The 14,483-nt window shown below is 51.7% G+C and overlaps 1 protein-coding gene across 1 annotated transcript in view; it reads left to right on the forward strand.

Moving 5' to 3' along the window:
• Positions 1-1,132: 1,132 nt before the first annotated feature.
• The window catches only part of myt1la (myelin transcription factor 1-like, a), a gene marked incomplete at both ends in the record, with an annotated part of 57,082 nt that continues 43,731 nt past the window's right edge, over positions 1,133-14,483 (forward strand). Inside the window, 3 exons of the mRNA XM_080023976.1 lie at positions 1,133-1,187; positions 1,790-1,823; positions 1,935-1,997. Coding sequence (XP_079880102.1) covers positions 1,133-1,187; positions 1,790-1,823; positions 1,935-1,997 — 152 coding nt within the window. The remainder of the gene's footprint in view (positions 1,188-1,789; positions 1,824-1,934; positions 1,998-14,483) is intronic.

Below are 14,483 nucleotides of genomic sequence, written 5' to 3' on the forward strand. Positions count from 1 at the left end.
AATGCTGGATGGCGGTTGGATGGTGGTTGATGATGTTGGATGGTGGCTGGATGACATTGTATGCTGCTGGGTGGTGGCTGGATGACGGCCGGATGACGGTTGCATGGTGGTTGGATGATGCTGGTTAACAGTTCGATGACGGTTAGATGGCGGTTGGATGAGGGGGCCTGGATGGCGGTCAGATGATGCTCGGTGGCGGTCGGACGGCGGTCGGATGATGGCGGTTGTGCAATGGTTGGATGGCGGCTGGATGATGGCTAGATGGTGGTTTGTTCGCAGTTGGACGACGGTCGGATGGTGGTTGGATGGAGGGTGGATGACGGTTGGATGGAGGCGGGTTGACGGTTGGATGGAGGTCGGATGGACGTCGGGTGGAGGTTGGATGATGGCTGGATGGGGGTTGGATGACGGTTGGATGGAAGTTGGATGCTGGTTGGGCGGAGGTTGGATGCCGGTTGGATGTAACTGTTTCTTCTCTGTTCAGATGATGAATCTTGACGACAACGTTTGAACTTTCAACGCTGACGAGAAGATCTGAAAACACAGTGAGAACTTTATTATTATCAGACAGACAGGCAGACTTGAGACAGACAGACAGGCAGACATACCTACTGACAGACAGACATGCAGAGAGACAGACATGCAGAAAGACAGACAGACAGACATGCAGACAGACAGACAGACAGACAGACAGACAGACAGACAGACAGACAGACAGACAGACATGCAGACAGGCAGACAGGCAGACAGACAGACATGCAGACAGACATGCAGACAGACATGCAGACAGGCAGACAGACAGACAGGCAGACAGGCAGACAGGCAGACAGACAGACATGCAGACAGACAGACAGGCAGACAGACAGACAGGCAGACAGACGGTTAGGGAGGATAATGAATGACCTTCCTCATGTTCCAATATGTTGATAATGCAGAGAATGAATCATTGAATGATTTAAATCAAGTTATGATCAAAGTTTTACCTTTTCTTACCTTTTACCTTTGTTATCATAATAATAATACTAACAATAATACTTATAATCATAATAATAATGACAATCATAACAATAATAGTAATAATAATAATAATGATAATAATAATATTAATGATGATATTCATTTTAATTTCCAGATGGAGCTGAACTCGGCTGAAAAGCGTCATCGAACTCGTTCCAAAGGAGTAAGAGGTAAAAAATGTCTCTGTTTGTCTCTCTCCCTGTCTGTCTGCCAGCCTGCCAGTCTGTCTGTCTGCCAGCCTGCCAGTCTGTCTGTCTGTCTGTCTACCTGCTCGCCTGCCTATTTGTCTGCCTGCCTGTCTGCCTGCCTGACTGTCTGTCTGTCTGCTGATTGACGCTAGCTGGTGGCATTGGTGAGAATCTGCTTTGTTTATATTGGTTGCCACGGTGATGCGAATATGTGACTGGCCACGCCCCCAACAGGAAGTGAAATGTGCTGCAATGTAACATAGGGGAGTAAGACAGGGAGACGTAATGAGTGGGAGGTGAGACAGGGGGATCTAGTGAGTGGGAAGTGAGGCAGGTGGACGTAGTTAGTGGGAGGGGATTTGGGGGACGTAGTGAGGGGGAGGTGAGACAGGTGGATGTAGTGAGTGGGAGGTGAGACAGGTGGACGTAGCTAGTGGTAGGTGAGCCAAGCTGAAGTCACATCACCGGGTGTCATGACATTTCACTGCATATATGTACGACCGTATGTGACAAATAATCTCTTGAACTTGAACTTGAACTTGAACTTGAACCTGTCTAACAACCTGTCCTGTCTTTCCTAATAGTCCCAGTGGAGGCGGCGGTCCAGGAGCTGTTCAGGTGAGAACAACCTGTGGGCGGCAGGTGAGGGGCCACGCCCGTTCCCTGCCCATGCTGTGTTCCTGGGCCACGCCCGTTCCCTGCTTATCCCGTGTTTCCGTGTGTCTGCAGCTGTCCAACGTCCGGCTGTGATGGGAGTGGTCATGTCAGTGGGAAGTACGCCCGGCACCGCAGGTACCACGCCCACACTCACCTGACCACACCCTGGTTACTATGACGACAGCTCCAACCTGTAGTTTGGACTTTCATTCTCAACAGCATAACTTTGCTAATTGACGCCCTCTCAGGTTTCAGGCTGCAACCATGAAAAATTGTATTATATTATATCACATCACATCTTATCGGATCATATTGTATCATATCATATACAGCTATATATCTTCATATCTATATACAATATATATCTATATCATATATAGATGTGTGTGTGTAAGGTGTGTATAGATGTGTGTGTGTGTGTATGTGTGTGATGCGTGTGTATAGATGTGTGTGTGTGTGTGTGTGTGTGATGCGTGTGTATAGATGTGTGTGTGTGTGTGTGTATGTGTGTGATGCGTGTGTATAGATGTGTGTGTGTGTGTGTGTGTGTGTGTGATGCGTGTGTATAGATGTGTGTGTGTGTGTGTGTGTGTGTGATGCGTGTGTATAGATGTGTGTGTGTGTGTGTGTGTGTGTGTGATGCGTGTGTATAGATGTGTGTGTGTGTGTGTGTGATGCGTGTGTATAGATGTGTGTGTGTGTGTGTGTGTGTGTGATGCGTGTGTATAGATGTGTGTGTGTGTGTGTATGTGTGTGATGCGTGTGTATAGATGTGTGTATGTGTGTGATGCGTGTGTATAGATGTGTGTATGTGTGTGATGCGTGTGTGTTCAGGAATTGAAAGCTCCACCCACCCTGGATGAACCCTGGCCTGTGATTGGTTCAGGGCTCAACGACATATCGCAGAAACCTTGATATGAAGGATAAAGAATAAAAAATCAAGAATAAAAAATAAAGAATAAAGAATAAAGAATAAAAAATAAAAAATAAAGAATAAAGAATAAAGAATAAAAAATAAAGAATAAAGAATAAAGAATAGAAAATTAAGAATAACAAATAAAGAATAAAGAATAAAGAATAAAAAATTAAGAATAGAGAATAAAGAATAAAAAATAAAAAATAAAAAATAAAGAATAAAGAATATAGAATAAAGAAAACAGAATCAGAATTAGTTTCCATCAAAAGTTTGTTACAAACATCGTGTTTGAAATGAACAGTGAAGTGAATCATTCACCTGCTGCAGCAAATAGAGAGAGAGAGGGAGGGAGGGAGGGAGAGAGAGAGGGAGAGAGAGAGAGAGAGAGAGAGGGAGAGAGAGAGAGGGAGAGAGAGAGAGAGAGAGGGAGGGAGGGAGGGAGAGAGAGAGGGAGGGAGGGAGAGAGAGAGGGAGAGAGAGAGAGAGATTTTTTTATTTTTTTTATTTTTAAAGCATCTTTATTTTAACATTTTCTCTAGTTCACAGTTACAGACAATACAACAAACACACTTGGTTCACTAACAGAGTCCTACACGTTAAAAACAGACTGGAAGCACAGGTCGTCCTCCACCAGGGAACAGATGGCGTCGTTAAAACACCACAGCTTGATGAAGACGTCCAGACTCTTCATCAGTCTGTGAAAGTTAAAATCAATCAAGACTCTGGCCCTGACCAACGCTACAAACACTCTTCCTAAAACACTCTCCTTTCCCCTCAGTTTGTTCCTCCTCGTGAGGTAGATGGCCATCTTCGCTTCCCCTACTAGAAAATTAAGCAGTCGCCATTTCTCTGCGTTGGCCCTGTAGTATCTAGCCCCAAAAATAAAACAGTTCCTGGACCACTCCTCCTTAAAGAGCTTAAAACTTTCCTTTAAAAGACTAAAAAGCTCTAAAAGTCTGTCGCACTCTGCAAAACAGTGAAACACGGACTCTGGCAGTTTGCAGAATGGACATTCATTTGCGACCGTGGGATTAAAAACAGAAACAAAGCTGTTGACAGCTATGGCTCCATGTAGGACCCTCCATTGGAGGTCCCCCGTCCTTTTCTTGGAGGGAGCTTTGTAAAAACTCCTCCAACACGGCTCCTCCTGTCCCCCCATCTGGAGCCGTCCCCTCCAGACAGTGTCCTGCCGCCCCTCCAGTCCCTTCCTATTTAAAACAACCACACACTCTTTGTAAAAAACCTTCCCGCTGGCTGTGTGCAGGTCCAGTTCTGCATAACGTGCCCTGTGCAGCAGCTTCCCGGAGGACCCCTCCAGGTTGGGGGTCAGGGTCATCTCCGGGAAGGGATCCTCCGAGTTTGGCTCCTCCGCGCCTTCGCCGTACTCCTTCAGCAGGGCCAGCTCCTCCTCCGTGAGCGTCTCCCTCCACCTCTTGAGCACCAGGTGTACGATCCTGGTGGACCTCACCCCCAGCCGCTCCGCCATGGCCTCGCCGTCCTGCAGGTCGCTCCCCGCCGCCGCCACCACCTGCCTCAGGGTCAGGACCCCCGCCTCCCTCAGGATGCTCCTCAGTCCTGGAGTGGCCCCGTCCTGCACATCCAGCCTGGCTCCTCCGATCACCGGCTCCTCCAGGAGCCAGTGGAGTGAATCTGCGGCCTCCCTTTTCCTGTTCTTAAATAACCCCCATGCTTTAAGAAGCTCCTGATAAAAACGGGGTAAGCCCGACTTGTTTAGAAGACTCGTGTCCATTAAAAACAACGAGCGGTCAAGTCCCATCCTCCCAGTCCTCTTTAAGACCAAGCCCGCCACGTCCTTCCAAACGTTAAAGTACCCCGTTAACAACTTCTGCACAAACTGTAACCTAAAAGTTGCCACTCTGCTTTTGATGTCCACCACACCGTGCCCCCCTTCCTCTTTAGGCAGAAAGACCCTTTCCTTCCTGACCCAGTGGAAATTCCGCCCCCAAAAGAAGTCTATCAGCTCGGCCTGTATCTTCCTAACTAGCAGGTCTGGTGGTTGGACACAGGCCACTCTGTGCCACAGCTGTGAGGCCACCAGGTTGTTAATAATGAGCGTCCTGCCCCTATAGGACAGCTGTGGCAGTGCCCACCTCCATTTTCTTAGCTTGCCCTGTATCTTTCCTAGCAGTCCTTCCCAATTCTTCCCCACCACACTTTCGCTCCCTAAAAACACTCCCAGATACTTAAACCCATCCCTTCGCCACCGTAAGCCTCCTGGCAGTTTTAAAAGTCCCCCCCGCCATCCGCCCACAGCCAGCGCTTCGCTTTTGCCCCAGTTGACTTTCGCTGCTGATAGCAGCCCAAAGTCCCTGACGATCCCCTCCAGTTTGCTGATTTCGTCCTGTTTCTTTATTAAGACAATGACGTCGTCCGCATAGGCTGATAGAATGTGGCTTCTCTCGAGACCGTTTAGAAACACACCCTCGATGTTCGTCCTTAATTGACACAGCAATGGTTCTATGGCCAGAGAGTACAACATCCCTGAGAGGGGGCAGCCCTGTCTCACCCCTCTACGCACTTTAAAAGGGCCGCTCAGCCCTCCATTAATCTTCAGTATACTCTCGATGTCCTGGTACAAAACCTGGATCATGGCTACCAGACCAGGGCTGAGGCCAAAAGCCTCCAGAGTTTTCCAGAGGTAAGGGTGCTCAACCCGGTCAAACGCCTTTTCCTGGTCTAGCGAAATGAGCCCAGTTTCAATGCCCAGAGAACTAGAGACATCCAAAATATCCCGAATTAGGGACACATTGTCCAGAATGGACCTACCAGGCACACAGTAAGTTTGGTCCTGATGGACGACCAGGTCCATCACCTCCCTCAGCCTGTTGGCCAGTGCCCTCGACAGGATTTTATAGTCCGTGCACAGAAGGGACACAGGACGCCAGTTCTTGATCTCCTGCAGGTCTCCTTTCTTGGGTAGGAGAGTGATGACTGCCCTCCTGCAGCTGACTGGCAATAACTTATCTTTAAAAACTTCATTAAAAACCATTAAAAGGTCCTCCCGTAACTCCTCCCAGAACTCTTTGTAAAACTCTGCAGGAATCCCGTCGATGCCAGGGGCCTTACCCCCCTTCATGCTCTGCAGGGCCGTGGAAAGATCCTGCAGGGTCAGAGGTTCCCCCAGCACCGCACTGACATCTTCCGGGACCCTGGGCAAATTCCCACAAAAGGAGTAAAACAGTTCTTTTTGCTCCTCGTACTCACTTCTGTACAGCTCTGTGTAAAAGTCCACGGCTCTCGTCCGGATCTCCTCCGGCCTCCTGAGCTCCTGTCCTGTGTCTGATCTCAGGGCGTGGATAAACCTGCTCTGCCCGTTCCTCTTCTCCAGGCTAAAGAAGAAACTAGATGGTGCGTCCATCAGTGCTGCGCTCTGGAAGCGAGAGCGGACCAGCGCCCCCTGCGCCTTGGTGCCTAGTAGGTCTGCAAGAGCAGCTCTTTTAGACTTGAGGTCCTTAATGTGATCTCGATTCCCAGTGGGTTCCACTACACCCTGTAACTCCACAATGTCAGTCTCCAGATCCCTCATAGATCTGCTGATGTCCCGTGTGACATTGAGAGTATACTGCCGACAGAGCTGCTCTATCTCCCTCTTCCCATAGTCCCACCACAGTCTTAAGGAAATAAAATCCTGCTTTCTGTCTCTAAAACCTTCCCAAAAAAACCTAAAAGCATCTTTAAAGTTGGAGTCACATAGTAGGGTGGTGTTAAAATGCCAATATGCGCTTTTGGGCTTTACATTGGCGATAAAAACACGGCAAACAACCAGGGAGTGATCGGTAAAACCAACAGGCACCATTCTACATTCCTTAAAAATGTTAAAATGGTGCTTAAAACAGTAAAACCGGTCTAGTCTGGCCAACGATAAAGAGGTGCCTCTGCAGTGCACCCAGGTGTACTGTCTTTCATCCCCGTTGGTTCTCCTCCACACGTCCGTTAGCTCGTTCTCGCTTGAGAGCAGCCTCATCGCGTTCTGCGATGCTCTGTGCGGCTCACAGTGGTTCCTGTCTAACAGGTCGTTCTCGGTGCAGTTAAAGTCACCTCCTAGAAACAAAAACTCCCCAGTACGAGCTTTGCTTAAAACCCCATTTAAAACTTGCAAAAAAGTGACTCTGTGTGGTCCTGTGGTGGGAGCGTACACATTTATAAAGACAAACTTATGATGCTCAAATGCTGCCCTCACCACCATCAGTCTGCCCTCCACCACCTCCTCCACCTCAAAGGATGCTGGGGCAAAGCTCTTAGAAAAGAGAAGAGCCACCCCACCGCTGGTGGTGCTCTTGTGGCTTAGCACCACCCCCCCCCCCCCACTCCCTCTTCCAGTCAGCCTCATTGCCAGAGTCACTGTGGGTCTCCTGCACCAACAGCACATCCAGCCTCTTCTGCTCCATCAGCTCATACAGCAGAGACCTCTTAGCTGCGTCTCTGGCCCCATTCGCGTTCAGCGTGCTGATGTTAAAGTCACTCATTGCAACGGAAAAGGGAAACAGCCCGAACAGCAGCGCCCACCTCCACCTCCTCCCCATCCTCTCCGTTGTTCAGCTCCTTCCTGATCTTCTGCACTATTTTCTTTAACCTGTACACCTCCTGGTCCGTGAACCCTCCTCTCCCCTTACTCCTCATCTGTTGCTGGGCCGCGTTCGCCAGCAACTCCTTGTCTGAGAAGAAATCCTCCACCTTTATCCCTTTCACGTTCTTCGTCCTGTGCAGAAACGCTTTTATTTTGCCCACACTGTAGCTTTTTTTGCCCTTTTTCTTCTTTACACCGAGAAAGACCTGCCCCTCACTGTCTGCAGCAGAGTCCTCCTCCATCCAGGACTCTGACTCCGAGCCTCCCTGCTCCACCTCCTGACTTGCCTTCCCCTGGCTTGCTGTCCCTCTCTTCGCCTGAGAGTCTCCTGCCATTTTGTTGGACTTTCTTTTGAGCCGGGGGATTCTCACCCGATCGTCCTCGTCCCCCATCTCAAAGTCACTTCCTTCCAGTGCCTCCTCCTCCCTAGCTACGTCACCTGCACTCCTCTGACTTTGTTCTGTAGCTTCCTTTCCATCACCAGTCCCCTCCTGTCCCCCCGCACCCACCTGCCTGTCTTCCGGACCCTCCTCCTTCCCCTCCTGTCCTCCCGCCCTTACCTGCCTTCTTTCCAGACCCTCGCCTGCCTCCCCCCGTGTCTCCACGCTCACCTGGCTGCGCTGTCTACCTCCACCCGTTCCCTCCTGCGGCTCCACATTCCCCTCCCCCCCCTCCTTTTTTTTCCCCTGCCCCTCGCCTGCCCCCTCCTGTGCCCCCACCTTCACCTGTTTCTTCTCCTTTCCTTTCCGCCCTCCACCTGTCTCCCCCTGTGCCCCCACCTCCACCTCCACCTGTCTTTCCCCTGCCTCCATTTGGCCCTCACCTGCCTCTCCCTGTGCCCCCACCTTCACCTGCTTTTCCCCTCCTTCCTTCTGGCCCTCCCCCGCCTCCTCCTGTGCCCCCTTCTTTGCCTGTTTTCCCCCCTCCTGACCCCCCCCTGCTCCCTCCTGTGCCCCCACCTTCGCCTGCTTTTCCCCTTTCTGACCCTCACCTGCCCCCTCCTGTGCTCCCTCCTTGTCCTGTCCACCCTTCTGCCCCTCACCTGTCTCGCCGCCTGCCTTCTTACCTGGACATGCCCTGACCTGGTGTCCCTCCCCACCGCACCCAAAGCACTTGGTGGTGTCAGTGTTGACAAACACCACGTAGTCAAACTCATCCGCCCTGATTTTAAAAGCTACGTTTAGCTCCGCATCCCTGTTGTTCAACACCATCAGGACGTGTCTCCTGTGCGACACCACATGCTTGAGCAGCGGCGACTTGCACCCCGACGGGACTTTTTTAACTGGCGACACCACCTTCCCGTGCCTCGCCAGTTCCTTAGTGAGGGTCTCATCCTTAATAAACGGCGGAACATTCGCCAAATTCACCCTCCTCGCCGGTGTGGAGAGAGGCAGGACGGGAACAAACATTTTGTTCACCGTAACGCCGCTCGCCACCACCGCGTTCACCTTGTCTACACTGTCCAGGAAGATCACCACCGCGCTGTTCATCCGCGCTGCGGACACAACGCTGCTGTAGCCGACAGCCTTCCCCACCGCCAGGCTGCAGTCCTCCACCGAGACCGAGGAAGACACGGGCAACTTAATGCCGTGCTTCCTCGTTAGCTTGGTGAGGTCCGACATGGCCGCGGACCCGCACCACCACCACCACCACTACCACCACCACCCCCCACCCGCTGTGCGCACACCCTACAACCAACAAAAAACTAAACCCGTCACCAACAAATAATTATAAACATGCAATTGATAGAAAAAGTTAGAGAGAAAATCACTCACTCTACCAAACGCTCACACGCTCCGCTCGCTCACACCTCCAATCACTCAGAGAGAGAGAGAGAGAGAGACAGAGAGACAGGGAGAGAGAGAGAGAGGGAGAGAGAGAGAGATTTTTTTTTTGATTTTTAAAGCATCTTTATTTTAACATTTTCTCTAGTTCACAGTTACAGACAATACAACAAACACACTTGGTTCACTAACAGAGTCCTACACGTTAAAAAACGACCGGAAGCACAGGTCGTCCTCCACCAGGGAACAGATGGCGTCGTTAAAACACCACAGTTTGATGAAGACGTCCAGACTCTTCATCAGTCTGTGAAAGTTAAAATCAATCAAGACTCTGGCCCTGACCAACGCTACAAACACTCTTCCTAAAACACTCTCCTTTCCCCTCAGTTTGTTCCTCCTCGTGAGGTAGATGGCCATCTTCGCTTCCCCGACTAGAAAATTAAGCAGTCGCCATTTCTCTGCGTTGGCCCTGTAGTATCCGGCCCCAAAAATAAAACAGTTTCTGGACCACTCCTCCTTGAAGAGCTTAAAACTTTCCTTTAAAAGACTAAAAAGCTCTAAAAGTCTGTCGCACTCTGCAAAACAGTGAAACACGGACTCTGGCAGTTTGCAGAATGGACATTCATTTGCGACCGTGGGATTAAAAACAGAAACAAAGCTGTTGACAGCTATGGCTCCATGTAGGACCCTCCATTGGAGGTCCCCCGTCCTTTTCTTGGAGGGAGCTTTGTAAAAACTCCTCCAACACGGCTCCTCCTGTCCCCCCATCTGGAGCCGTCCCCTCCAGACAGTGTCCTGCCGCCCCTCCAGTCCCTTCCTATTTAAAACAACCACACACTCTTTGTAAAAAGCCTTCCCGCTGGCTGTGTGCAGGTCCAGTTCTGCATAACGTGCCCTGTGCAGCAGCTTCCCGGAGGACCCCTCCAGGTTGGGGGTCAGGGTCATCTCCGGGAAGGGATCCTCCGAGTTTGGCTCCTCCGCGCCTTCGCCGTACTCCTTCAGCAGGGCCAGCTCCTCCTCCGTGAGCGTCTCCCTCCACCTCTTGAGCACCAGGTGTACGATCCTGGTGGACCTCACCCCCAGCCGCTCCGCCATGGCCTCGCCGTCCTGCAGGTCGCTCCCCGCCGCCGCCACCACCTGCCTCAGGGTCAGGACCCCCGCCTCCCTCAGGATGCTCCTCAGTCCTGGAGTGGCCCCGTCCTGCACATCCAGCCTGGCTCCTCCGATCACCGGCTCCTCCAGGAGCCAGTGGAGGGAATCTGCGGCCTCCCTTTTCCTGTTCTTAAATAACCCCCATGCTTTAAAAAGCTCCTGATAAAAACGGGGTAAGCCCGACTTGTTTAGAAGACTCGTGTCCATTAAAAACAACGAGCGGTCAAGTCCCATCCTCCCAGTCCTCTTTAAGACCAAGCCCGCCACGTCCTTCCAAACGTTAAAGTACCCCGTTAACAACTTCTGCACAAACTGTAACCTAAAAGTTGCCACTCTGCTTTTGATGTCCACCACACCGTGCCCCCCTTCCTCTTTAGGCAGAAAGACCCTTTCCTTCCTGACCCAGTGGAAATTCCGCCCCCAAAAGAAGTCTATCAGCTCGGCCTGTATCTTCCTAACTAGCAGGTCTGGTGGTTGGACACAGGCCACTCTGTGCCACAGCTGTGAGGCCACCAGGTTGTTAATAATGAGCGTCCTGCCCCTATAGGACAGCTGTGGCAGTGCCCACCTCCATTTTCTTAGCTTGCCCTGTATCTTTCCTAGCAGTCCTTCCCAATTCTTCCCCACCACACTTTCGCTCCCTAAAAACACTCCCAGATACTTAAACCCATCCCTTCGCCACCGTAAGCCTCCTGGCAGTTTTAAAAGTCCCCCCCTCCATCCGCCCACAGCCAGCGCTTCGCTTTTGCCCCAGTTGACTTTCGCTGCTGATAGCAGCCCAAAGTCCCTGACGATCCCCTCCAGTTTGCTGATTTCGTCCTGTTTCTTTATTAAGACAATGACGTCGTCCGCATAGGCTGATAGAATGTGGCTTCTCTCGAGACCGTTTAGAAACACACCCTCGATGTTCGTCCTTAATTGACACAGCAATGGTTCTATGGCCAGAGAGTACAACATCCCTGAGAGGGGGCAGCCCTGTCTCACCCCTCTACGCACTTTAAAAGGGCCGCTCAGCCCTCCATTAATCTTCAGTATACTCTCGATGTCCTGGTACAAAACCTGGATCATGGCTACCAGACCAGGGCTGAGGCCAAAAGCCTCCAGAGTTTTCCAGAGGTAAGGGTGCTCAACCCGGTCAAACGCCTTTTCCTGGTCTAGCGAAATGAGCCCAGTTTCAATGCCCAGAGAACTAGAGACGTCCAAAATATCCCGAATTAGGGACACATTGTCCAGAATGGACCTACCAGGCACACAGTAAGTTTGGTCCTGATGGACGACCAGGTCCATCACCTCCCTCAGCCTGTTGGCCAGTGCCCTCGACAGGATTTTATAGTCCGTGCACAGAAGGGACACAGGACGCCAGTTCTTGATCTCCTGCAGGTCTCCTTTCTTGGGTAGGAGAGTGATGACTGCCCTCCTGCAGCTGACTGGCAATAACTTATCTTTAAAAACTTCATTAAAAACCATTAAAAGGTCCTCCCGTAACTCCTCCCAGAACTCTTTGTAAAACTCTGCAGGAATCCCGTCGATGCCAGGGGCCTTACCCCCCTTCATGCTCTGCAGGGCCGTGGAAAGATCCTGCAGGGTCAGAGGTTCCCCCAGCACCGCACTGACATCTTCCGGGACCCTGGGCAAATTCCCACAAAAGGAGTAAAACAGTTCTTTTTGCTCCTCGTACTCACTTCTGTACAGCTCTGTATAAAAGCCCACGGCTCTCGTCCGGATCTCCTCCGGCCTCCTGAGCTCCTGTCCCGTGTCTGATCTCAGGGCGTGGATAAACCTGCTCTGCCCGTTGCTCTTCTCCAGGCTAAAAAAGAAACTAGATGGTGCGTCCATCAGTGCTGCGCTCTGGAAGCGAGAGCGGACCAGCGCCCCCTGCGCCTTGGTGCCTAGTAGGTCTGCAAGAGCAGCTCTTTTAGACTTGAGGTCCTTAATGTGATCTCGATTCCCAGTGGGTTCCACTACACCCTGTAACTCCACAATGTCAGTCTCCAGATCCCTCATAGATCTGCTGATGTCCCGTGTGACATTGAGAGTATACTGCCGACAGAGCTGCTCTATCTCCCTCTTCCCATAGTCCCACCACAGTCTTAAGGAAATAAAATCCTGCTTTCTGTCTCTAAAACCTTCCCAAAAAAACCTAAAAGCATCTTTAAAGTTGGAGTCACATAGTAGGGTGGTGTTAAAATGCCAATATGCGCTTTTGGGCTTTACATTGGCGATAAAAACACGGCAAACAACCAGGGAGTGATCGGTAAAACCAACAGGCACCATTCTACATTCCTTAAAAATGTTTAAATGGTGCTTAAAACAGTAAAACCGGTCTAGTCTGGCCAACGATAAAGAGGTGCCTCTGCAGTGCACCCAGGTGTACTGTCTTTCATCCCCGTTGGTTCTCCTCCACACGTCCGTTAGCTCGTTCTCGCTTGAGAGCAGCCTCATCGCGTTCTGCGATGCTCTGTGCGGCTCACAGTGGTTCCTGTCTAACAGGTCGTTCTCGGTGCAGTTAAAGTCACCTCCTAGAAACAGAAACTCCCCAGTACGAGCTTTGCTTAAAACCCCATTTAAAACTTGCAAAAAAGTGACTCTGTGTGGTCCTGTGGTGGGAGCGTACACATTTATAAAGACAAACTTATGATGCTCAAATGCTGCCCTCACCACCATCAGTCTGCCCTCCACCACCTCCTCCACCTCAAAGGATGCTGGGGCAAAGCTCTTAGAAAAGAGAAGAGCCACCCCACCGCTGGTGGTGCTCTTGTGGCTTAGCACCACCTCCCCCCCCCCACTCCCTCTTCCAGTCAGCCTCATTGCCAGAGTCACTGTGGGTCTCCTGCACCAACAGCACATCCAGCCTCTTCTGCTCCATCAGCTCATACAGCAGAGACCTCTTAGCTGCGTCTCTGGCCCCATTCGCGTTCAGCGTGCTGATGTTAAAGTCACTCATTGCAACGGAAAAGGGAAACAGCCCGAACAGCAGCGCCCACCTCCACCTCCTCCCCATCCTCTCCGTTGTTCAGCTCCTTCCTGATCTTCTGCACTATTTTCTTTAACCTGTACACCTCCTGGTCCGTGAACCCTCCTCTCCCCTTACTCCTCATCTGTTGCTGGGCCGCGTTCGCCAGCAACTCCTTGTCTGAGAAGAAATCCTCCACCTTAATCCCTTTCACATTCTTCGTCCTGTGCAGAAACGCTTTTATTTTGCCCACACTGTAGCTTTTTTTGCCCTTTTTCTTCTTTACGCCGAGAAAAACCTGCCCCTCACTGTCTGCAGCAGAGTCCTCCTCCATCCAGGACTCTGACTCCGAGCCTCCCTGCTCCACCTCCTGACTTGCCTTCCCCTGGCTTGCTGTCCCTCTCTTCGCCTGAGAGTCTCCTGCCATTTTGTTGGACTTTCTTTTGAGCCGGGGGACTCTCAACCGATCGTCCTCATCCCCCATCTCAAAGTCACTTCCTTCCAGTGCCTCCTCCTCCCTAGCTACGTCACCTGCACTCCTTTGACTTTGTTCCGTAGCTCCCTTTCCCTCACCAGTCCCCTCCTGTCCCCCCGCACCCACCTGCCTGTCTTCCGGACCCTCCTCCTTCCCCTCCTGTCCTCCCGCCCTTACCTGTCTTCTTTCCAGACCCTCGCCTGCCTCCCCCCGTGTCTCCACGCTCACCTGGCTGCGCTGTCTACCTCCACCCGTTCCCTCCTGCGGCTCCACATTCCCCTCCCCCCCCTCCTTTTTTTTCCCCTGCCCCTCACCTGCCTCTCCCTGTGCCCCCACCTTCACCTGCTTTTCCCCTCCTTCCTTCTGGCCCTCCCCCGCCTCCTCCTGTGCCCCCACCTTCGCCTGCTTTTCCCCTTTCTGACCCTCACCTGCCCCCTCCTGTGCTCCCTCCTTGTCCTGTCCACCCTTCTGCCCCTCACCTGTCTCGCCGCCTGCCTTCTTACCTGGACATGCCCTGACCTGGTGTCCCTCCCCACCGCACCCAAAGCACTTGGTGGTGTCAGTGTTGACAAACACCACGTAGTCAAACTCATCCGCCCTGATTTTAAAAGCTACGTTTAGCTCCGCATCCCTGTTGTTCAACACCATCAGGACGTGTCTCCTGTGCGACACCACCTGCTTGAGCAGCGGCGACTTGCACCCCGACGGGACTTTTTTAACTGGCGACACCACCTTCCCGTGCCTCGCCAGTTC

This window comes from Zeus faber, assembly GCF_960531495.2.
Source record: "Zeus faber genome assembly, chromosome: 2".
NCBI classification, from domain to species: domain Eukaryota; kingdom Metazoa; phylum Chordata; class Actinopteri; order Zeiformes; family Zeidae; genus Zeus; species Zeus faber.